We start from the raw sequence: 26,217 nt of genomic DNA on the forward strand, positions 1-26,217 counted from the left end.
AATTAATTTTAAAGTAAATGTCACATGTCTTGAAATCAAACGACTTGAAAATATAAGAAATGCTACCTAATAGCTTAAACAACTGGGTTCGTATATGTAGTTAGTTACTCAGCGTAAAGATGAATTACAAAAAAAAATATGGTTTAAAATTGCTATTTAGACTCTTAATTTTATAGTTTTATCATCGTAATAAGTGATATCTATATCTTATTGAAATGTCTAATCACATGGATTTTGTATTGTGGAGTGTATTGACCTCGTATTTTGTCAAGGTGTCGGCTTTTTTTAGATGTGTACACACTGTTGCGTAGTCTAACCGTCCTCTTTTATTTACATTCAAGTATTTGAAAATAAATCAGCAATTAACATTTTATACATTCGTATTCGTATTGTTAAAATAATGTACCTAAAATTAAAGTTATAGTTATGTACTGTCGAGTATTATGATAAATATAACATTTAAGCTGCTATAAAATAGAGTTATGCTTACAAAATAATAATGGATATTATATCATTATCATCTTAAAAAAGTAAAAAGTGATACAATTTTTTTTTTTAATGTAAATGTAATATATATAATTATATATATTTGATTATCTATTTGACTAACTGAAATTTTAACCGTGATATTTGCTTTAAATTTGTTGTTCTTATAACCAATGACACATGAGTTACGGAAAATATATGTCTGTCAGTTTTATAAATTATTTTATTTCTGATAACAAGTGATTCAAAAAGGAACAATATTAAAATAGATAAATATGTAGATTCTATGTTGTTATCAATATAATGAAAACAAAAAATAAATAAAGATAGATATTGATGATATGATATTGATTAAAAAAGTATTTCTTAAATATTGAAAGCAGTTTTATCTTACATACATACATACATATAATCACGCCTCTTTCCCGTAGGGGTAGGCAGAGACCACTTCTTCCACTTATCTTACAAAACCCTTATTATATTTTAAAAGTATTATTTTACTAAAATATGAATGCATAATTATGTAGTTTACATCAGGTTAGATAAACAATATTATATTTTTGCATTTATATATATTTATGTAATAGATAGTGTTTTAGAAACTAATAGATAATGTCATTCTGTCCTTGGTTTTATTCATACATGGTATTAGCAAATGAAATCTAGTTATTGTAGCGTAAATAGAAGTACTTTACTTTGACAGTGCTTATTTATTTCAATTACATATGGAATAAATTTTGTTGCAAAATTATTTAATAAAAAAATATCTTTCAATAGAGATTTAAACTATTACTTAAATTGAGGTAATACATTTATTAATTAATATATTAGACATAAAAAAGAACATCAGACAGAATTAGTGATTATAACAAACTGCTATAAGACATTTTTTAACTCTACAATTAAAATATTTTATTGTTACAATAAACCTAATAGGGATGATAAATCTTGACACATTTTTCATTATGTTGATTTTAGAAAAGATGTTTTGCAGAAAAAGAGAGCACTCTTTTTTTAACATTAAGATAAAAAAACTGCTTATTGTATTGATAAACTAGCGACCTGCCCCGGCTTCGCACGGGTGCAATGTTGATACTAAATATATTACAGAATGTCTTTATTTATAATGTGAAGCTAGCTTATAGCATGGTTATTAACATAATAATAACAACATTCAAATATGCGTCGTTAGATTACACATTGTTACAGAATGCATTGAAGAAATAAAGGTTCCTTGTAGGTGATAGTGTGATATTATGTAGCCTATATGTTGACCCGACTTCTTAATAATATTCGTGCCAAATTTGAAGTATTTTTGGCTTCGGTATCGATTGTAGATCACACCCAAATATTCTTTAAAAAAAAATATTTAATGTACAGTTTTGACTTTCCTACCATTTTATTACATGTATAGTTGATAAATATGTTTGTATTTATATGAATAAACATAAATAAAGATTTTAACAATACATATATATTCTAAAAATCATTGCACAAAGTTACTATAAAAAGTATGTAAGATATGATTTATATGTATCTACAAATAAAAACTACATATTATCATTGGCCTAATTGTCAGAAACCATAACTCTAATTTTTGTATGGCTTATTTTGTGCAGAAGAAATTATTGCGTTTCAAACAGTTTTTTCATAGGCAAAAGCTTTTATTTTTTATTTTTTCAAATCTTTTATACATTAAAGTGTAATAATTTTATATATATACTAGCTGACCCGGCGAACTTCGTATCGCCTAACAGTCGATTCTTTAATTTTTTTTTTTATTTTTATAATTTTTCTCTCCGTAAGAACCATCCTCGTACTTCAAGGAATATTTTAAAAAAAGAATTAGCGAAATCGGTCCAACCGTTCTCGAGTTTTGCGCTTAGCAACACATTCAGCGACTCATTTTTATATTATAGATATATAATGAATGTTTATGAAATGAATGTTTGTCTGTATATCCTTTATAAAATCGTAAACTATGCATTTGATCATGTCATAATCTTCAGTAAAGTGTTGTGGTTGAGCCTACAAAGGTTTCTGAGTTTGAATGACAAAAAAAAAGCAAAGCAATGCGCACAGGGTGCTGCAAGAATTATATAAGAATAGTCATCTATATCTATATATCTTATATATAAAATTCTTGTGTCACATTGTTTGTTAAAATACTCCTCCAAAACAGCTGGACCGATTTTTATGAAATTTTGTGTGCATATTGGATAGGTCTGAGAATCAGCCAACATCTATTTTTCATATCCCTAAGTTATAAGGATTAAGAGGATTAATAACATATATGGCAAAACAACGTTTGCGGGTTCAGCTAGTATATGTATCAAAATCATTTGCTGTTTTTTTTGTCTTTTTAAAAGTCCAGAACTTGCAATGCTTTGGCTAATTTTGATTTTGAAATATTTGTAGAAGTTCGGGGAAGGTTTAAACAGTAAAAAACATAAATAATAGGTAATGGAAAATAGTAAAAATGACGATTTATTTTTCCAATACAAAATGTTCCTGGCTATTATACATTTGACCTTTTGTCAAAAAAATCGTCACTTGGTCGTCAAATATTTATAGGTGCGTTCAGAAAGTCTTGTCCATATTTTTCATAAGTATACGAAGTTCACTGAGTCATGTAGTTTTTATATATTTATATAAATCACATAATATGTGCACAACTTCCAAACTTTTTGCACCAAATCGGATAGTTCTTTTTTGTATTTGTTTTTGTCCAGACAAGGTTTGTAATTAAAAAAAATTTTTCATGTAAAAATCTATACACATTGTTTTAAACTTCATTATTTATTTGTTTATTCGATCACTTCAAATGAAATAGTAAAGTATATGTATATTAAAATAATTTATCTTATATCATTGTTGGTATAAATATAGTGGAATTTTTGATCTCTCGTCTTTTGAAAATGTTTCTTAAAACATACTATGTAATAAGACTATAACTAACTATAAACATGTTAACTGAATTTAATTTTAAGAAAATAACAATTTTCTTGAAATATGTTTTTTTTTTGTTACAGGACAAACACGATGGAGCCTTAGAAATAGTAGAAACAATAAGGTAAAATATTTAAAAAGTTATAGAAAATCATTTTTGTTCAGGTTTTTTTAAATTAATAAAGATGTTATTTATACATTTGTTGTAAATAATTTCATTCCTGTAGCAATATATTACACTAGCTGCTGCCCGCGACGTCATCTGCGTGAACGCTATACATCACCAAAAATACCTACGATTATACCTTTTAAAATAACATTCATTTACTCGTTTCTTCTTTACATTTCATATCTACAGAAAAATCTCATAGATGGCTCTGCTTTAAAATTGTGTTGTCTACTTATATTCATTTAATTATGTTTATCGGTTTAGTTACTTATATTGTGTGATTTTTATAGTTTTAAGCTAGCTTATATAGCATGGCTATTAACATAATAACAACAACATTCAAATATGCGTTGTTAGATTACACATTGTTACAGAATGCGTTGAGGAAATAAAGGTTCACTGCTCGTTCCCGGTAGGTGATAGCGTGATAATATGTAGCCTATATGTTGACCTGACTTCTTAATAATATTCGTGCCATATTTGAAGTAAATCCATGCGGTACTTTTTGAGTTTATCCCAGACATACATACAGACAAAAATTCTAAAAACTATATTTTTGGCTTTGGTATCGATTGTAGATCACACCCACACAGTTTTGACTTTCCTACCATTTTATTATATGTATAGATTCACAACCAGTACACAAATAATAAAAGTTGAAGTCATCAAACATTTCATACTTGAAATAACAATGTGCTCTAATAATTAACGTTGCGTTAGTGTTCGCATAACACGAAGGACGAAAGGGCGATGACCGCACGAAACAATTTCGCGTGCATTGATGAATTACCTACTAGCAACGTAGCCCTATTGCCCGACCTGAAATGAAAAACAATGCCTAACAATTTTAATTACAAAATATAACAAGTGCTCACAATACTAATTATAATGCATTAGTCATAATTATTTACGCACGTTAGTCTGAAGGAGTTGTATTAACAATGCGAAACAGGCTATAGAAATAATCGAAAGATATCACGCTTACAGCTCACCTGTTATGCGGGTCGGAAATAAAAGAACTAGTTTGGCAAGTTGACCCGTTCGGTCCCGAGCGTCGGGGTGGTAAGGGCGACCGCGACCTCCTCTCGACCGGACGCGTTCACTCTTCCTTTGTGACCTTGAAATGCGATTCAGGAATGCCCTTGTAACTACAAAATTAAAACTACGAATTCAGATCGTTTCATTTTAAATATACACAATTGCGCGTATATTTATATAAAAAATATGTGTGTATTATGTACAAAAAATAATATAAAACTTGTTACCTTTTAATTGTTATAATCTTCAATAATAAATATAATGTATTTTATAGCGTAAAAAATACAACTGCCACAGCTAAGAATCCGATTCACGGAAATCCACATTTTAATAAATTCCAAAAAAAAATATTTGTTATGAGAAAAGGCGTGGCCTAGTTAATTAAAAAATTGTATGTATGTATACACGAAAGTAGCCTACACGCTTGACTTCGCGTTTCCATAAATAAAAATGCAAAAATGTTTAAATCAGGTTTTATATTTTTAACAAAAATATACATTGTTACATATTGTATTAATTTTATATTAAAGCGACAGTACAACTGAACAGCTGTGAAAATGCGGTTTAGGTTTTAATTATACATACGTACATTGATAATGTGTTTACGGGTGTAATGCATCCACACTTTCCACCCTCTTATCTTTCATTTACGTTGCAATCAACCTCTATGACTTCTGTGACTACTACAAAGTTACTTCTGGTTTATTTACTTTTGAGTTAAGCGAACAATTATAAAATCAGTCTAAAGAATAATTGATGATATATTCCAGAAGTAACGTACCTTCTTCTTCTTCTTCTACCTACATAATAATTTATTATGACACTGTTAGTTATTTACGTCCAGGCAGAATGTTATGCTATATACATCGTCTGCACTATTACTTGAAACACCTGTCAACCGCGTTATTGCGTAAAGGTTATACATACAGTTGCATGCAAAAGTGTCCGGCAAAAGATATTTTAATTATTAAGTAATGTTTAAACGATGAAATATGACAATACAAATATACCATCGCAAAATTCTTTTTGTTATAAGCAATTAATAATTACTTATAATAAAAATAAACAATTATGAATAGTTGTAGAAAGTTTTTGAATGACATATTTTGATTATCTAATATAAGAATTTCGCGATAGTATGTATATTTGTGTTTTCATTTTGCATCTTTAAACTACTTAATCATAAAATTACCTTTGAACGGACACTTTTGCATGTAACTGTATGTAACTTGTGTAAGGTGATAAAAACAGCTGGTGTATTTTATAGACGCAGTTTTGAACTTTGTGCCGTAAATAGCCATAAACTTTTTTTTTATCGTCGTATAAAACCAATGTTATTTTACGTTTAGCGATATATATTATCATTAATATACTAATGTTAAAAACCTTAGTAACATTTGTTTTACTGATTTGATTTCCGGATTTTCTGTGGCAGATTTATGCAATTTTATTTTAAATTAGCTAACCCGTTTATTCAGGAAGATTATAGGCCTTATAACATTATGGCGCGTACAGATTGAAGCGATAACCATAGATGCTTGTAAAAGAGTGAAGACCGCCTAGTTTATATAATAAAGGTGGAGGTTCTTAGTTTAAAATCGCTGTTTTGCTCCGAATGCCACGGTTCTGTTAATAAAATATTTTTGGTTCGAAAGTTGCTTTCGCCAAAAATATTTTGTTGAGGAAGGTTTTTAAAAATTGTGTTAGGAATAACTATTTATTTCAAAGCGGGTACAACCGCGCAAGTCATACAAATAAACAAAATTGAAGTGTCTGTTTGTAATATTAAAATAACCGCTTTTTACTAAATTTAGATGGATGTATACACGGTACACATACCAAAATATCATTTTTTACAACTTTTGTCTGTCTGTTTTCTCCGGCTAATCTCTGAAACGGCTGGACCGATTTTGACGGGACTTTCACTGGCAGATAACTGATGTAGTAAGGAGTAACTTAGGCTACTTTTATTTTAGAATTATTATTTATTATTATAATTATTTATTTATTTTATAACTCTGCGAACTGAATAATAACTTTTTTTTTTAATTCCACGCGGACAAAGTTGCAAGCACAGCTAGATGTATAGTAAAATACAAATATAATATTGTTTTAGGTGGGTCTGCGACGACTTACCCGAGATGAAAGGTGCCCTGGAAAAGAATATCCTAAGCGATTACGACACCCACTCCTACGAAAGTATGAGAGCACTCTGCGACCGCTTCAACCGCGCCATAGACTCTGTTGTTGCTTTGGTAAATATATAATTTTAAATGTATATTTTTATATTATGAGTATTTATTATTTATCTTATTTAATTTAAATGTAGTTGAAATTTTGCTACAATTTTGATATGTGGTTGTACTAATAATACTAAAATTTCAACAAAATTAATGTTTATTACTATTATTAAGTATTAAAATTAGACGATATGAGGCTACTTTTTCAAACGATCGATATCCTTATTATGAAAAGCAAACTAATTGTTAATGGAATTATTGGAGCAATAACTAAAAGAGAAATCTGCATTAATTTTCGTCTCAATGAATGTGGAAAAGATTTCCGTAATTACACACGTATTGTGTAAGTTACACACTTATAGCTTGTTTATAATATCAATTAATTATTGATTGACATTTTGTGTAATCTAATAACAACACTTCGATTTATCGCTACAATACTCATTATTTATAATATGATTGATTATTAAAGTTTTAACATACGTTATATAAACAAATTTTAACGTACTTCGTTCATACAAAGTTGTCTGTTTAAATTAACGTTCATTACGTTACTTACTACATAGGTATCTACTCAACGTTAGAAATGTAGCAGTTAAATGATAACTATAAATTATACGATAAATATCTTAAGTATACTTTAAAAAATTAGTAGTAATTGTTGTTCCTTATTACAAAACTTTTTTAAACTTAAAATAATGGTCGCCAGTGATCGAAATTCGACCATAATTTATTTAAATTATAATTTTGACCATTATTAAGGTTCTGTTGTCAAAGACTATATATACTTCGTTAATAAACAAAACAGAATATATGCGTGTTGTGTCAAATACATGGTAGTGTATGTAATGTATTTTTATTGATTTAATGTATTTTTATGCATAATTTAAAAAAAGAAAATACTAGCGTTCTGCACTCCTTCTCTATATAAACTGTAAGTGTGCGAAATTTTATACTCCTCCATCGGCGCAATTTTCGTAAAAAGGGGTACAAAGTTTTTTCTTCTCGTATTAATATATTATAGATTATACTTACTAAGATACTTATTAAGATTTTGCAAAACACTATAAAATGTCATGCATGTGTAACATAATATATTTTAAATAGCTGACCAGGCAAACGTTGTCTTGCCGCTACACGCTATTAAGAAATAGGGGTTGGTGGTAGAAGGGTGAAAATTTTGTCTTATATGTATTTTTTAACGTCAAATCACAATAAAATAAAAAATACATAAATTATTTTAAAAAAATAAAAAAACAGAGGTGAACTACCCTTAACATTTAGGGGGATGAAAAATAGATGTTGTTCGGTTCTCAGACCTACCCAATATGTACACAAAATTTCATGGGAATCGGTCAAGCCGTTTCGGAGGAGTTTAACTACAAACACCGCGACACGAGAATTTTATATATTAGATATGAAGAATAGCACAGCTGTTTATTGAAACCTTTCTTAAGATACGTCTTTTAAAAAAAAGATTGTTTATGTATATGTCAATATGGAATGGGTACTGTGGATTTTAGTATTACTGGAATTAAACTAATACAAAAGATGCATAAATATGCTTAAATTATTATATTTTTAATAATAAACTGTATATAAACCATTCTTAAAGTGATTAGACAATATTGAAATCCTTAACTTATGTGAATATATAAAAATTAAGTGCATTGAGATTTTTAAAAATGAAGCATAAATCTTTATTAGATACCGAGATTGTCAACAAAAAATACCACTAATACAATAATAGTAAAAATTTGCGAAAATCCTATCTTATAATAGCTTTAGTACTATAGTATTTATTAACAAGGTCATTCAGAAAGTATTACCGAAAGTATAAATATTTATTTCAGTGGACTAATGAATTCCTTTTTTCGTAAAAGTAATAAAAATTGCGACACTTACATTTTATTTTTAGGTTATTCTAACCTATTGAAATAAAACCGATATAATAATAGAATTACTTATATAATGAATAGCTTGAAAGAATGTTTAAAATGTTTTGTTAACTATTGTAAGAGTAGAAAAAAATTAATAAGTGAATCTTCTTTTCCACAGGGCTTATTATCTTTGGCTATTAGCGTTATTATCTGAGAAGGTCGTTATATAGTGATGTTCATCTTCGTAGTGATTGCTAGGTATCTCATACTAAATAAATTTGCTTTTACATAACTATCGTTTATTCTAAATTATCAAAAATAAAAACATTTCTGCCTTGTTTACTAGTGTTATTACGTTTCCTTGATGTATTTCTCGAACGGCGGTGGCAAAAATAAAGTCAGAATTAAATAGGTCAAACTATAAAAGACGTCATTCTTTTGAAAAAATAAAGTTTGCTCGTAATCTTTTGAAAAGTATACTACTTTAAATACTTTCAATAATAACAAAATAAATGTTGAGAAGCTAATGATTTTGAGGTAATCTTGCCGTCTCCCGCACTCAATATTCCTTCCAAAGTTTTGAAGCAACACAATTATATTTTTTCTTATTATAGAGAACGTATGTGTATATATAAATATTTGAACCGACTTCCAAGAAAATATATTTTTTTTAATCGAAAGGTTAGTTATTTAGTTCAGCCTATTGCAGTCTACTGCTGAACAATGGCCTCCCAAATTCGCACTAGACACCCCGGTTTGCCGCAATCCTCATCCAGCCTCTCCAGCCTACACCGGAAGTCTTACGTAGATTGTCGGTACAGCGGACTCGTCTCACACTGCGTTTGCCAAAACGCGGTCTCCACTCGGACACGTCTGCTCCATCGGCCATCGGTCCTGCGACACACCAGCCCACTGCCACTTCAACTTGCTAATTCTGTGGACTATGTCGGTTATTTTCGTTCTCTGGCGGTCTCATTTCTAATCTTATATTTGAGAGAAACCCTAAGCATAACGTTCAATTGCATGTTGAGCAACTTTAAACTTGTGGACTAGTCCCTTCGTCAGTGTCCACGTCTCGGCTCCGTATGTTAACACTGGCAGGACGCATTGCTCGAAGACTTTTGTCTTCAAGCATTGCGGAGTCTTTGAAGTGAAGCCTCGACGAAACCTACCAAACGCCGCTCAGCACAACCGAATTCTATCGGCCTCCTTCTTGAAATTGTTGCGGCCTAGTTGGATGGTATGGCCGAGGTAAACATAATCCTGAACAACTTCGAGAATGGTACCATCACCGATACTTGGAACTTGGTTGTTAAACATAACTTTCGTTTCGATTCGTCGGGAGGACTCGTTTAGGCCCCCCAGCATTTGGCCTAGCTCATCCAACGTCAGATTGAAAAGATGGTGTGTGTTAAATGGTCCATTTTAAATTTTATTGAAATCTGACAAATACTTTTTGTGTTATCGCTAATAATGCTATTTACTTGACTATTTTTTCGTCGATCTACGTTGTATTCCTCGTATCTTTTTACTGGGAGGACCAATTTCAATAATTCTTTTTTTAATCGAAAGCTGATGCTTGTCATGTGGTCTTATTTAATATATTTGATCGAGATCTGCGGAGTACTGGTCGATGAAATTGAAGTCGGTTTTTTTTTTGTTTAAAAGCATACACAATGTCTTGTAATCATTCCTTTTAATTCGATCTTCCAGTTATTACATAACGCTATAGATCAATAATTGAAACGTTTAATATTTAACGTTATGAAACATATTATTAGAAACATTGTTAATGTTACCTAGCTTGAAGTACTATATTTTTTTAAAGACGTCATAAAATGAAAGACTAATATAATTTACATTTTCATCTCGCGTAAAATATTATAAACACTACCCTGTCATCGTTTCGAAGTCGAAGTAAAATATTTCAATGTCACATTCGTATTTATAACACTTCCTACATTAATAAAGAAGCTAAACATTGATGTAACGTTTTCTTCATTTTCTTCCCAGTAATAAATCAAAGTCAAAGTAACAAAATGTATAAATAATCTCAGTTTCACTTACACAAAAACAGTTTAAAATATGGAGTTACTGCGTCTAAGACAACAATCATGTGGTGTAGCATGTGCAAAACGTAACGTGAATGTGGGGCAGTGAGGGGGAGTGGAGGGCGGACAGCAGGAGGGAGATACGAGGGCCAAGATGGCGGTGAGGACGCAGCGATCGATGGTTGGAGCAGACATAGCACGAGGCTACCTCTATTTATATACTTACATCGCGCACAATTTCTTACGCGACATGGTTACCGAAATTTCTAATTTTGTGTAGTTCCAAAATCATCGGTAGATTCTCTTGAACTGAATAAATACGCAAGCATGCTGACTAAAGACTAGATTGTAGTTCGATGTATCGATTTGAGTAAATATGATTTTATAAATAAAATAATTTATTTTACATTTATCACTTAAAATTTTGGCATTTCCCTGATATTTTTATTTATTCGTAATTTATTATTAAGTCCATCTAAATCTTTATTACCTTAGCAAGCTATCCTGTTACAGCTATATGCTTTTAGGTTATTTATACATACGGCGCTCAAAATAATTGCTACCGGGCAGTGCCAATGTACGCTAGAAATAGAAACGTAGGAATAAGAAGAAAATCTATAATATTTCGATTGTTCGTTTCGACAGATGACTATGCTTATATTTAGACTAAAAAAATAACTAATTCTTAAAAAATCGGTCATAAAATTCGGATAAGTAATAAAAACGATTATTTTTTTAAAGTACCTACTAAATATATAAACAAAACAAGTATTAACTTTTGCAAAGCAATTCAGTAGGAGTCGGTCATGATGTCACCAAGTGATCAATGACTAACATGCGCATACTTAACACGTCCGTAACCTTGTGCTTACAACATAGGAAGCATCTACGCGGTTGTCGTACGTTCTGTAATGATTCTTTTGTTTCTATAGCGATAATTTTATGTATTTTATTAATAGTTCAAATAAAGTATAAAAATTGGTTTAAAAACAGACTAAAATATTCTTTTCAAATGTGTAAATTTTAAAACTAATACTAGTTTACGACGGCATACATACACATTGCATAATTTTTTAAATGAATATCAATATAAAACACTCGTAAAATTAGCTCTATAAATTAATTATCAAATAAAATCCCTTTTTGATTGTTAGACATCGATATATATCTTTAAGAAAGTATTTTTTTTAATAAACAATTTGTTGTTGCTGTTGGTTGCTGTAAGCAATAGCGTCGATTTCTTTTTAATATATTGTTATCTATAGAGATTTGAACAATACTGGAAAATTTTGAAAATTCTTTATAATTTATCATAATGTTATTATTATATTCAACAAGAAAGTGCGCTACGTACGCGTATTATCGGCCGTGAAAGTCTTTGAATTACAAACTCTCAGTCATCGACATTAGTGTCGATCTTCGAGTTGATTGACCTTAGCAGCGGACAGGCATCTACTAAAAGTTGATTGCCTTCATTTATTGTTTTTGAATTTAAGCATTATTCGTTTCTAATTCTGATAGTCTTATCAAAACTAAGCCTCGTTAATCAGTTATCACTTAATTTAAACACTGTATGATCATTTAAATACGAATTATTGTAGTATAATAGACGTTAGGACTGGTCGTATTAGGGGCGTTGACCGCAATATTGAGCCAGCGCGAATGTCTCACGTAGTGTTAATGACCCTTTTTGGTTGCGCTAGCGTCGCTTTACTCTCAGAATTTGATTTAATTGAATTTGGTATAATTCATACTTACATACTGAAGGATCAAAAATATGGTCCACACACATAGATGTTTCATAGTTATGAATATGCACTCGTGTGTATTTCTTCTTCATTGTAACTACATATTTTTGGAAAATTGCAACATTAGCACTTTTTAAAACTGATTATTTAATTTAATATTGATTCGTCCATTAATCAATTCCATTTAAATAAATATAACGTAACAATGTCTAATTTATCAAAAGAAATTTAAATTCAAATAGAGTAAAAATTAACGACTCTCAGGTAGGTACATTCAATTTATCACCAAAGGTATACTTTATGTTTATAATTATATAAATATTTGTTTATATTGAGTAAAAGATGGCTAAAATGTTTTTCATGTGTCGTAAACATTAAGAATCTCTTAAATAAGTGTAAAAATTAAAATTTCGATTAAATGTGACGTATACCACTGACATTAAAAACAAGTCTAGGTACAGTTCGATATTAAAACGATGGATGTATGAATGAAATGCCTGCGGAACGTAAACAAGGAGCGCGCGAGGCCACACACGCACAGTTGCCGCGGACTGGCTACATTTCGTAAACCACCTTATACGCCCAATGTTGAATGTTGAGCAGCTGTAATACAATTGATTGCATTGAATACATTATGCTTCATATAACAAAATTATTATCGCTCTTTAAAATTTTTTTTCTAATCTTAAGTGATATTAATGTAAGTACAGATGTTGGAAAATAATTGAAAAATAATTGTGTTGGCAGGAAAACGAAGAAAACCCGACTTCAATCATATCGACAAGTAATACAGCGTAGGTAGACGAAAAAATAGTCAAGTAAATACGCATTATCAAAGATTACTCCAAAACTTGTAATCAGATCTCGATGAAATTTAAATGTGACCACATGATAAAAATCGGCTTTCGATTAAATTAAATATCATCGAAATCGGTATACTCCGTAAAAAGTTATGCGGATTTTCGAGAGTTTCCCTCGATTTCTCTGGGATCCCATCATCAGATCCTGGTTTCCTTATCATGGTACCAAAGTAGGGATATCTCCTTTCCAACAAAATAAGAATTATCAAAATCGGTTCATAAACGACGGAGTCATCCCGGAACATACATACAAAATATATATATGCCTCCTCCCTTTTTTGAAGTCGGTTAAAAAGAATTATAATTTAATTCATGTACAAACCTATAGAAAAATGGCTTACCGTCGTTCTAGAAAATAGTACAATTTTATAATTATGAAAACACGAAGCTCATAACGCCGAAAGTAAGGAGAGTGCCCCAGAAAACTGAAAGTATTTGACCTACTTACTTATTGTTTGTGTTGATCTTTTATTTGCTTTTATAATTTAAAAATAAAATAATAATGAACTATTTTTAATATTTCGCAAACTTTTAAATATATGCAATATAGCATATTTACAAAATGTATGTTCTTTGAATCACTAGATATCAATTTCTTTAAAATTTATTTTAAATTACTTGGTTGGTTGGATTGGTTACATTGGTTACATTTGTAATATGATAAATCCGTCTAAAGAAATATAACGATATATAACGACAAAAAATCTTTAAAAAACTTGTTAAGGTCAGTGTGCATATTAAAATAGCTTCGTATATCAATCATGAATCGTAATCGAACACAAGGCTAACTACATTGTTCCTATATGCGATCAAGTGCTTTTATCGTTCGATCGTTTCGATGTGTTTTCAATGTCAAGGCTAAAAATATATTTGTATATTAACTCCTTAATTCATTGATTTTTTGTTTTTGTTTTTGTTGTTAAATACTATTTTATTGTGCTGTCATTTCCGTTCTGTTAATAAAAAAAAATAAATAAAACAAACGGGGTGAGCTAAATAAAACCGTTTAAAATACATTATTAAAATGTAATACAAGTTTTGTTAAACGAGAAACGTGTCATTCATTTCTTTTGTTTTTTGTAATTTGAAGTTTTGTGTTTGTTTTTCACGGAAATTACAAATTTCCTATTTAATTCTAAATTATTTTACAAAAGGAATTGCGAGGGTTGTTACTACTGTTGTTAATGAAATTAAACTGATTAGTCAGGCTAATTAATAGAAAATACAAATAAACGAGCTAATCCATTTAGTAAGTTACTAATTATATGTTTTTAGGAAAAGGGCACTTCACTTCCCGCTCAGCGCTTAAACAAGTACCCGTCGAGAGGCTTGCTGAAACACATCCTTCAACAAACATACAATCAAGCGGTGCAGGATCCTGACAAATTAAACCAATATGAACCTTTTTCACCAGAGGTACGTTAACTTACAATACATCTACATGGCACGTATTTTACGTGAATCAGTAACAATGAGATATCTGCAGTCATATAATGAATATAATTATATTTACTTTATAATTTAAATACAATAGAAAGCCATAGCCTTGTTTTTATACATTAGTCGTTAAACGAACGCGGTAATTGTGGTGTTTAAATTATATTATCGTTTTTTTAATGATATTACAATAGCGTGTCTACTATTGTTTCTAACTAATGTCCCCTTCCGGTATCGAAACTCAATGACACAAGTCAAATGGAGTAGATACGAATCCCTAATAGAGGCTACCTGAATATATGACGGCGCAAGTATGTCAACATGTTCACATTTATCGCATCTTAAACAGACTCCGTTTTCAGAATATGAACGACATTGTCAAGTCAAGCTCAATGTCAAGTCCCTTACCCTAGATTCATTCGTTTCGTGTTAAATGATGGCGCATACATTATTTATACGTATACAGTGTATAGCTTCAGTTACAATTTGATTGATAAAAGCTTTTTTAGAGTTAAAATTTCCAAATTGTTTACGGTTTTGTTATAGTATCTGTCATTATGTTATGTATGTTAACATAATTGTGTAGTTAATGTCCCGCTTCTACAAGGCATTACTTATGTAATAATGTACTATCGATTCATTAGTTTAATGACTATAAAGACAAATAAATCATTCCTCCTTATGTATTAGGACATATTACGAAGGCATTTCCATGAAACCAGTGTCATTTTTATTTCAGGTTTACGGTGAGACATCGTACGAGCTCGTGTGCCAGATGATAGACCAGATAGACATAACCGCGGAGGATGTGTTCGTAGACCTCGGCTCGGGGGTGGGCCAGGTGGTGCTTCAGATGGCGGCCGCGACGCCTTGCCGTGTGTGTTTTGGTGTTGAGAAGGCGGAAGTGCCCAGCAAGTATGCTGAGGTGAGTGCGACTCTCGTGATCAATGCTCTGCTAAAAATACTTTCAATGTAATTTCTATAATTGTATTTGCTCGCAAACATAAAAAAAAAAAACGACTTCAACTATATCGAAAAGTAATACAACGTAGGTAGACGAAAAAATAGTCAAGTAAATACGCGTTATCAAAGATTACTCAAAAGTTGTTATCAGATCTCGATGAAATTTAAATGTGACCACATGATAAACACCAGCTTTCGATTAAATTAAAAATCATCAAAATCGGTACACCTATTAAAAAGTTATGCGGTATAATACAGCGTAGGTTGACGAAAGAATAGTCAAGTAAACACGCATTATTAGATATAACTCCAAAAGTAGTTGTTAGATCTCAAATAAATTTAAGTGGGACCAAATGACAAACACCACCTGACGATAAAAAAAAAACGTCGAAATCGGCCCACCCAGTCAAAAGTTCTGAAGTAACAAACATAAAAAAAAACAATACAGTCGAATTGAGAACCTCCTCCTTTTTTGGAAGTCGGTTAAAAAGCCGTGGTGTAGCATTTGTAAACTGTCTCTTTTAAAACAAGAGTACTAGATTTTTTTTTTAATAAGTAAAATAGTCATGATGAGACTGATATGTTTTTATACAACTGGAAAAATTATGAGTATAATGACGTTGTGTTATTTATTGCTTAGTAAGTCAACGTCAGTAAATTAGCTAATTATATAATTATAAATATGTACCATAAGCTAAAAAGTATATTGAATAACGTTTAGGAACTTACACACGGTTACCTGCCATGAAATTGAAACATATCATAAACTCATTTGTCATCATTGTGTGACAGCCATAGTTCTTTTGTGATAAATTCATATTATTAACTAGCTGACCCGGCGAACTTCGTATCGCCTAACACAAAATTTATCGTATGGTATTAAAGTTCAAATTGACTTTTAAGTATTATCACAAATCTTTTGTATGGGAGTATAGAAAAGTGTTGTTTTTAGACTTTTTCAGGAAATTTAAATTTTTTTTTTTTTAGAATTTTTCTCTCCGTAAGAACCATCCTCGCACTTCAAGGAACATTTTAAAAAAAGAATTAGCGAAATCGGTCCAACCGTTCTCGAGTTTTGCGCTTAGCAACACATTTTGCGATTCATTTTTATATATAAGATATGCACTAGAAGTCGTCCAGTAGGCGAAATTCGATCATAATTAATTTCAATTATAAGTTTGAACATTATTAAGGTTCTGTTGTCAAAGACTACTTACTTCTATAATAATAAACAAAAGAGTATATATGTATGTGTGTATGTCAAATACATGGTAGTGTGTGTCGTTTTTTTATCGATTTAATGTAACTTTTTTTTTATGTATTATTCAAATGCATATAATTTTCAAACTAACTGATAACTTATTACAATAATTACTCATTTTATTTGTCACAACATGAAACTTGTTTGTCTTATTTACAGAGTATGGACCTCCACTTTAGAATGTGGATGAGATGGTATGGCAAAAAGTATGGAGATTATAAATTAATTAAAGGCGACTTCTTAATGGATGAGCATAGAGAGAAAATTAATTCAGCCACCATCGTGTTCGTAAACAATTTTGCTTTCGGTCCGCACGTTGACCACCAGTTAAAAGAAAGATTCGCAGACTTAAAGGACGGAGCTAAAATAGTGTCATCGAAGAGTTTCTGCCCTTTGAACTTTAGGATAACGGACAGAAACCTGAGCGATATAGGGACCATCATGCACGTGAGCGAAATGTCGCCGCTCAAAGGCTCTGTCTCGTGGACGGGGAAACCAGTCTCATACTATTTACACATAATCGATAGGACCAAATTGGAGAGATACTTTCAAAGACTGAAAAATCCGAAACTCAAGGTCAGCAAAAGGGTCTGTTTCCAATTATATCATATTTCTTATTGTTCACCTAACCGTGTTTAGTTTGCACTGTAATTAATATATTTTTGTCATAATCAATATGATGAAGTTGATATTATAATTTCAAAAACTGTTTGCTTGACTACCAATATTTGAACACGTGGGAATTTTGAATTGGTTTTTTAAACCAGTTTTGAGATTTGCTACTCAGTTGTTAATTTTGTTTTATCATTGCATGAAAAGACATTTAGTGACAAAATTTCATGAATTTAAACTACTTATTACTTATTGATGTTGATTCATATTATGTTTCTATATTCGAATGTAGTATGTAACTATATTATAAATATTAACATAAATATTAAAGTAACGAGAATATACTTTTAAATAAAATATTAAAAATGTGAGTCATATTACAAAATATGTATGTATACTTCTAAAATAATTTCTAAGAATAACTTCTCTAATAGATTATATAATTTACCAATCAATTTTCCAATAAAAAAACATGTTTTTTTATATATTAATGAGGTAAATGGTTTTCATGTCCTTATTAAATAAGTATAAGTTCTATAGAGTTTAGATATAAGTAAATAACTGCAGTTAGTGCAGAACTGGTTCGATCGGAGTAGTACCATACTCTTACAGATAACCGAAGGAAAATACCCATTCGAGCTCGTCAGTAAAAGTCGAGAGCCAACATCGCTTTACTCTCCTAATTTTAAATTAAATTTGACTCGTATCCTGAGGGAAGGTGGATAAATTACATTTCTTTTAACCGAAAAGCTCGCTGTAATCTGGGTAAGCTCAACTAACTTTTGAAGTGCTTTTCTTAAAAATCTTCGCATACTTGGAGATGAAGTACTTAGAACTTAAATTCTCACACCTTTTAAAATAAATAATAAATGTTCAGACATATCGCCAGTCCGAACTGTCGCAGTAGGCAGCCGTAAAGGAACACTCGCGACACGTGTCACGCGTGCGCCGCGTGCGACACGTGTCGCGGTGAGGTATTAGAGCGTGTGTATAACGCGGCGGTGCGCAGGGCTGCCCGGCGGCGGACGAGGGCGACAAGCGCAACGCGAGCGCGCCGCCCACGCGCCAGCCCACGCCCGACCTGCTCAACGGGAACAGCAACCACAGCACCGGCTCACTGCCCGAGCGGCGCCGCAAGCTGGCGCGCCCGCGCCCCATCAGGTATCAGCTACTAAGGATTGCAATCCGGCCGGAGCTGGTCACATTTTAACCTGATTGATTAAGCCATGATAACCTAACTTTTACTTTCCAACATAAGTTGACCGTTATTGAAGCGTAAAAAAATTAGTACATCGCTGGCCCCGGGCAATAAAGCGGTATACGCCGGTTACACCCTTTTTAATGTTATTTAATTTTTGGCTTCTCTGAGTATCAATCTATCACTCTTATTTTTTTCAGTTTTTTTTATTAATATTTCGTTAGAATAAATGACAATAACCGTTTTATTGCATGGATAATTCTCTTACGACTAAGCTATGTATTATTGCATTACTCTAAGAAAAATAACACAAAAAACCGGTGAACATCTTTACAGTAATTGTTAATGATCTTGCAATTAAAATAGTATCATCTATGAATTGTATTATACATTTTTTTAATTATTTCATTAAAAAATTATACGATTTGTTTTTAAAAAATTATTTTTAAAAGCTTAAATTGGTAAAAAAATAGCTTTCATTTGACATATTGAACGTCTGTTTTGGATCACTGTACACTGCACTATAAACAAATTAGCTTCTTTTATTTCTCCTGTAAAATTTGATTTTTGATATTACCGCTTTATTGCCCGGGGACAGCGACATGTTATGTGAATTTTTTAGTACTAAATTTTATAAAGAGACACCAATGATAATATCAGTTTTAAAAACAAATTATATATCAAATTGTTACAATTAAAAGGTTTCAATTTAATGTGCTTTTACTTGTGCTGCCCAAAACGGAAGAGATATATTTAAATTAATGTTACACAGAGTACAACAATGGCACAGACTAAAACAAAAAACCACAGACTAATTATATCAATCAGTACAGATAACTTATAAATAGCAACAATAGCAATTTGAGTACTCACAAATTAACAACCCCACTCTCAAATTACAGCAAATTTTAAATTACAATACATTAGTTAAAATAATTTACAATACCCAGAATGTTCGTAAATTTACGGTGCTTAACTAAAACTAAACTTTTTGTAAACATGTCTGCTGGCATATTGTCTGTAGGTAAATAATCAACTTTAACTATTATATTAAAAATAACTTCCCTGCAATAGTGAGAATGACTATCAATGTGTTTGGTTCTGTTATGAAACAAAGGATTTTCTGCTAGCTTTTTAGCACCTTGATTATCACTATTTAATACAACAGTATACAATTGCTTAGTTATCTCATTTTGTAAATTTTGAAGATACACTGCTTCCCTACAACCTTCTGTGAGTGCCATATACTCTGCCTCGGTACTTGAGAGTGCTACTGTTTTGTGTTTTCGACAACCCCATGAAATGACAGAACCCGACAACATAAAACAAAACCCTGAATAAGATTTTTTATCTAAAAAATTATTTCCCCAATCGCTATCAATATAGCCCTGAATATCAACATTTCCATTTTTACAGTATTTTAAACCTACATTTTTAGACCCTTTTAAATATTTTAAAACTCTTTTAGCATAACACCAATGTTCACTACTGTGACAATTATTAAATTGACTCAAGTATCCAACAGAATAAGCAATATCTGGCCTAGTAAGAATAGCAAGATACGTAAGGCTGAGCTGCTGATAAGGATTATCACTTTTCTGACATTCATTTTTAACAATATTTAATTTAGCCTCCATGGGGGTATCAGCTTTACAATCAATTATATAAAATTTATGCAACAGCTTATCTACATAGTCTGCTTGACTCAATGTAGTGACATTATTTATTTTATCATAATTCACAGTCATACCTAGACATTGTTTAATTTCACCTAAATCTTTAATTTTAAATTTACTACTTAAAGTTTCTTTTAAAAATATCATTTCCTTTTCATCATTTGAGCAAATAAAAAAATCATCAACATACAAAGTTACTATTGTTCTGAGCTCATTAACAATTTTGGTATACAAACATGGCTCTATTTTTGATTTTTTATATCCATTACTCAACATAACATCATCAACTTTTTTATACCAAGCACGTGAAGATTGTTTAAGACCATATATAGCTTTATTTACTTTAAGAACTTTATTTTTATTAACATTAGAACATTCAAAACTATCTGGTTATTCCATATAATATAGTCTCCTCCAACTCTCCATTAAGAAACGCAGTCTTAACATCTAAATGACTAGTTTTAAAATCAAGCTGCACTGCTAAAGCAAATAATAACCTTAAAGTAGTATGACGAACCACAGGGGAGAAAGTCTCGTTGTAATCTATACCCCATTTTTGATTATAACTTTTTGCAACTAGTCTAGCACGGTAACAAATGTTATTGTCTCCATCACGTATTTTCTTGAGCACCCATTTGCACTTTACAATAGTTCCACCTTTTGGAACATCTACAAGCTCCCACGCACTATTATTATTGAAACACTGTAGCTCTTCTTTAACAGCATGTAACCAGTTTTTCTTCTCAGGGCCTTGCAGAGCTTCCTCCAAAGTTAACTCTCTGTCATCTAACGCACTGCAACTTTCTGTACACATATTTGAGAAACCATACCTAACTGGTTTATTTCTAGATCGAATAGGTAATACTCGTATTGCACTTCCAGTACTCCCTGCAGTCTGACTCTTCAGTCTCACTCGGCACAAAAGAAGGATCTTCTGGATTATCGGTAAATGATGAATCATCTGACTGACAACTGTCCCCCACTGAATCTGAAGTTTCTTTTGTTTCATCTATAGGAGATATATTCGAGTTTAAGTTTTCTACAGTAGCTGTCACATTGCTGTTATGCAATTTATTTTCAATTATTATGACATCACGACTGCTTGTTATCAACTTGGATTCTGGATTATATATTCTATATCCTTTAATATTATTTGAGTAGCCTACAAGAATATATTTAACAGACTTCTTGTCCCACTTTAACCTTTTTTTTTAGGAACATGCACCATAACAGTACTCCCAAACACCTTAAGATGACTAATATCAGGTTTCTTATTAGTCCACAATTCGTAAGGAGTTTTATTGTTTAAGCCAGCTGATACTGTCCGGTTCTGCAAATAAACAGCTGTATTAGTTGCCTCTGCCCAGAACTCTTTCTTCAAACCAGCATCAAACAATAAACATCGAGCCTTTTCAACAATAGTTCTATTCATGCGCTCACTAAGACATTCTGTTCAGGTGTATATGTGTTGGTCTTTTGGTGAGTTATACCCTTTTGCTTGAAATAATTTTGACATTCATGACTACAAAATTCTCGACCATTGTCACTGCGAAGAATTTTTATTTTTTTACTATGTGCAATCTCTACATTGGCTACATAATTTCTAAAACATTGAAAAGTTTCACTTTTGTTTTTCATAAAGTAAATGTGAGTCATGCGACTATAATCATCAACAAAGATAATAAAATACCTTGATCCTCCAAGAGAGACAATTTCCATAGGTCCACACACATCAGTATGGATAATCTCTAGCAACTAAGTACTTCTATTGCCACTGCTTGGAAAAGGTAGACGACTCTGCTTCCCTTCACAACATGTCATGCAGGATTTTTTACTTATCACCGCTTTCTGCTCCATGTTTCCACACCTTCCACAGCATCCTGCATTTTATTTAAGCAGGAATTGTTGACATGTCCGAGCCTGCGATGCCACATTTCACTTGAAACTGCCGCTGCAGCTGAGAGATACACGGGCATACTGAGTCTGTATACACCATTGACTGAAGTAGCTACCGCTACCAAAACTCCCTGGCTGTTATAAATATCACAACCACCAGCTCTAAAGTTCACTTCATTGCCATTTTTAATAAGTTGACTCACTGACAGGGGGTTAGTTGTGAGACTTGAGACACACATAACCTCTAATATTGTTACATCAAAAATACATTCATCAGTACAAGTAGTTATTTGTACACTGCCGGAACACTTAACTGGAACTTTATTTTCGTTAGCAACAACAATTTCCGGTCATTAGTTAGTTAAGTGGCCTCCAATTTATGGGGTGAAATGGGGCTGGGGGGGTAAAGGGTGGTGGGGAGGGTGGGTTTTTTAGCCCCCCGTAGTGTGCATTTCGCGTAAACCCCGTGGTTTCGAAGATATCGTGTTTGAATTTTTGGGGTTAACTTTACGTGATTCAGAGATATTACAATACCTTAGAGCTCCGCGTCTGACTCCACTTTAACTCCGGTGCAGCGGGAAGTGCACTCATATGCTCCATTCACCAACTTTCACACTTTATTTTCGAACAAATTTACGTAAAAACGATCTCGATTGCAAGATCAACAAACGATACGAACTGACGCTTAACGACTGACAAATCGACACTTTTAAACAAAATAACGCGTCAGACATAATATTCTAATAAAATTAGTAACACTGCGTGCTAGAATATAGGTTTAGAAATTCGAAAAATACCCAAAACCGAATCGGAGCACCCCACTGTCCACGTGGTCTTGGTCTGTCCTACCCCTAGAGTGTTTTTTTTGTGCCGCGGAGGCGCGGAGGGAGGGCAGCCCTCGCCCGCCGTGCGAAAGCGCGCGAACGAATTCGTAGAGGAGCGGCTGAGGCTGGTCGCCGAAGGCGACCAGCCTCCGCTGCGGAACGGAGCATGAGTGAGCGTGCTTTCGCACGCAAGGGCGGAAGGGCTAAACTTCCCGCAGCGCCGGAGCCAAGCGTTCCTCTAACTTTCGAAATTCTTCTTCTAACCTCAAAACTTTAACCATGGATATCTCCATAACCATGGGGTTCTGAGGTGTGACAGTGGTACCAGGGGTAGCGCCCCCCCCCCCCCTGGAAAGGAAATGCTAAGTGACGCCTTATTTTGGTCAACGGTGATTTGTTAGTCGTTAAACGTCAGTTCGTATCGTTTGTTGATCTTGCAATCGAGATCGTTTTTACGTAAATTTGTTCGAAAATAAAGTGTGAAAGTTGGTGAACAGAGCATATGAGTGCACTTCCCGCAGCACCGGAGTTAAGGTGGAGTCAGACGCGGAGCTCTAAGGTATTGTAATATCTCTGAATCACGTAAAGTTAACCTCAAAACTTCAAACACGATATCTTCGAAACCACGGGGTTTACGCGAAAAGCACACTACGAGGGGGGTAAAAAACCCACCCTCCCCCCTCCCTTCACCCCCTCTTCCCCCAGGACCCCATAAATTCGAGGCCACTTAACTAAAGGTTTACCCAATTTCCTTCATACATTACTCGTAAGACGGATTTATAATCCAATGTTCATTTGTTGTTAAATATACACTCGTACCAGAGTCCACGTACCAATCAGATTTGCTATAAAATCCACTGAGAAACACAGCACTGAATGCGTGCTGACCAAAACGGAAGAGATATATTTCAATTAATGTTACACAGAGTACAACAATGGCACAGACTAAAACAAAAAACCACAGACTAATTATATCAATCAGCACAGATAACTTACAAATAGCAACAATAGTAATTTGAGTACTCACAAATTATTAACACAAATAAAAATAAATATATACAAATTACTTCTATTAGAGCTAACAAATATAGCTGTGGTAAGGATTTCTCAGCTTTTGAGTTAATTAAGCCGAGTTTCCTTGCGATGCGAATATTTATCAGAAATAATTTAATGTTATTAATTTATTTCTGATTATATTTTTACACACTATATTTAAAAGAAACTGATATTTATTTACTGAAAAAAAAAATAGTGACGAATCTTACAATGATCTATTATGTACTTTCAAAATTGACTGACATTAAGACAATAAATGACACGCACAGCTTATGTTGTTTGATCGGGAAAATATAGAAAACATAGCACATGTATTATTTAGATTCCTTTCCTATCCGAAACTACATCGATATATCGGCTACTTATATATTTAAGATATCCGATAGTTTCGCGACGGTCACGAGGCTCTAAGGGCCCGGCCCCATGTCCACGGCACTGCGCCGTCGCCGTAAAACGGCACGGCGCACAGTGAACTGAAATTCACGTTTCATAGACATTCAAATTTATTTTTTCAAGTGACGCTTTTTTTGCTTGAATGCGATTGAGAATAACTGCTATATGCCTTATATAATGAACTTTCAGGTTTATAATCGTAAACAGCGCACTTAGAATTTTTAATTTTTTTTTTTTGTTTGGAATCGACATAATAAATGATGAAATCTCCATAATCGCACAATTGCACCTAATATCCTCTTAGGTTATTAAAATATATATTTTTGATTTTTTGACATACTTCATGCTGCGGTCAAACTTGCGTTTTTTTTTTAATCTTTAAAAAATTTACCAATTTTGTTTTCTTTATTTTTTGGTTTTTAACTCATATCAAGATTTACCTGGGTGTATATATGCTTTATTATTTCAGCAATATCCCTAATCTCGAATTTAGGTGTTTGAAGATTCAGCAGATCCAATGTTTCAGCAAACACATTTATCTTTTTCTTTGCATTTATTCGTTGGGTTTAGCAGCAGAGCTAGTATATATATCAATATATATATATATAGCTAGTATATATATACTAGCTGTGCCCGCGGCTTCGCCCGCGTTGAAATCAGTGTCACCAAGTTTTCCCGGCAAACTTTCAGTGAAACTCATCAAAATCGGCTTAACCGTTCCGTAAACCTTCCTCTTGAAGCCCTCTTTCCATTGGTGAAACCGTATAAAAGTCCGTTCAGTAGATTTTGAGCGAATCGATCACATACACTTTTGGGGACTTTGTTTTAGTTTGTTTAGTTTTAGTTTTGTCAGTCAACGAGTGAGTCAACCTACCATCCTCCGTTGTAATCCCAAAAGGGATTTGTTTTCTAAAGATACATTATTTGGACACCTTCTCACCATCTATAGAGCATACATTTTCAATTCTGTCTCTTACTTCAAAAACATAACCCTTTCATACAAACTTCCAACCCCTGTTTTATCCCTATAGGGGTAGAGTATCATAAAATCCGTTCTTAGAAGATGTTTACACTCTATAAGGAAGCTACCTGCCAAATTTCAAGTTTATAGCTCTTATAGTTTCGAAGATTCCGTGATGAGTGAGTCAACCTACCATCCCCCGTTTTAACTCCAAAAGGGACTTGATTTCTAATAATTGTGTTTGCTCGCAAACGAAAAAAAAAACCGACTTCAATTACATCGACAAGTAATACAACGTAGATTGACGAAAATATAGTCAAGCAACTACGCGTTATCAAAGATTACTCAAAAAGTAATCATCATATCTCGATAAAATTTATATGTGACCACATGATAAACATCAGCTTTCGATTAAATTAAAAATTATCAAAATCGGTACACCCAGTAAAAAGTTATTACGGATTTTTGAGAGTTTCCCTCGATTTCTCTGGGATCCCATCATCAGATCCTGGTTTCCTT

The 26,217-nt window shown here is 32.3% G+C and overlaps 1 protein-coding gene across 1 annotated transcript in view; it reads left to right on the top strand.

Annotated features, from left to right (window-relative positions):
• LOC123656135 (histone-lysine N-methyltransferase, H3 lysine-79 specific) overlaps positions 1-26,217 on the top strand; it is a 53,155-nt gene that overhangs the window by 324 nt on the left and 26,614 nt on the right. Inside the window, 8 exon segments of the mRNA XM_045591847.1 lie at positions 3,519-3,558; positions 4,607-4,652; positions 4,654-4,716; positions 6,759-6,897; positions 14,697-14,837; positions 15,598-15,783; positions 17,242-17,670; positions 18,704-18,855. Of these exon segments, the coding sequence (XP_045447803.1) occupies positions 3,519-3,558; positions 4,607-4,652; positions 4,654-4,716; positions 6,759-6,897; positions 14,697-14,837; positions 15,598-15,783; positions 17,242-17,670; positions 18,704-18,855 (1,196 nt within the window).

Source organism: Melitaea cinxia, chromosome 1 (genome assembly GCF_905220565.1).
Source record: "Melitaea cinxia chromosome 1, ilMelCinx1.1, whole genome shotgun sequence".
NCBI lineage: Eukaryota > Metazoa > Arthropoda > Insecta > Lepidoptera > Nymphalidae > Melitaea > Melitaea cinxia.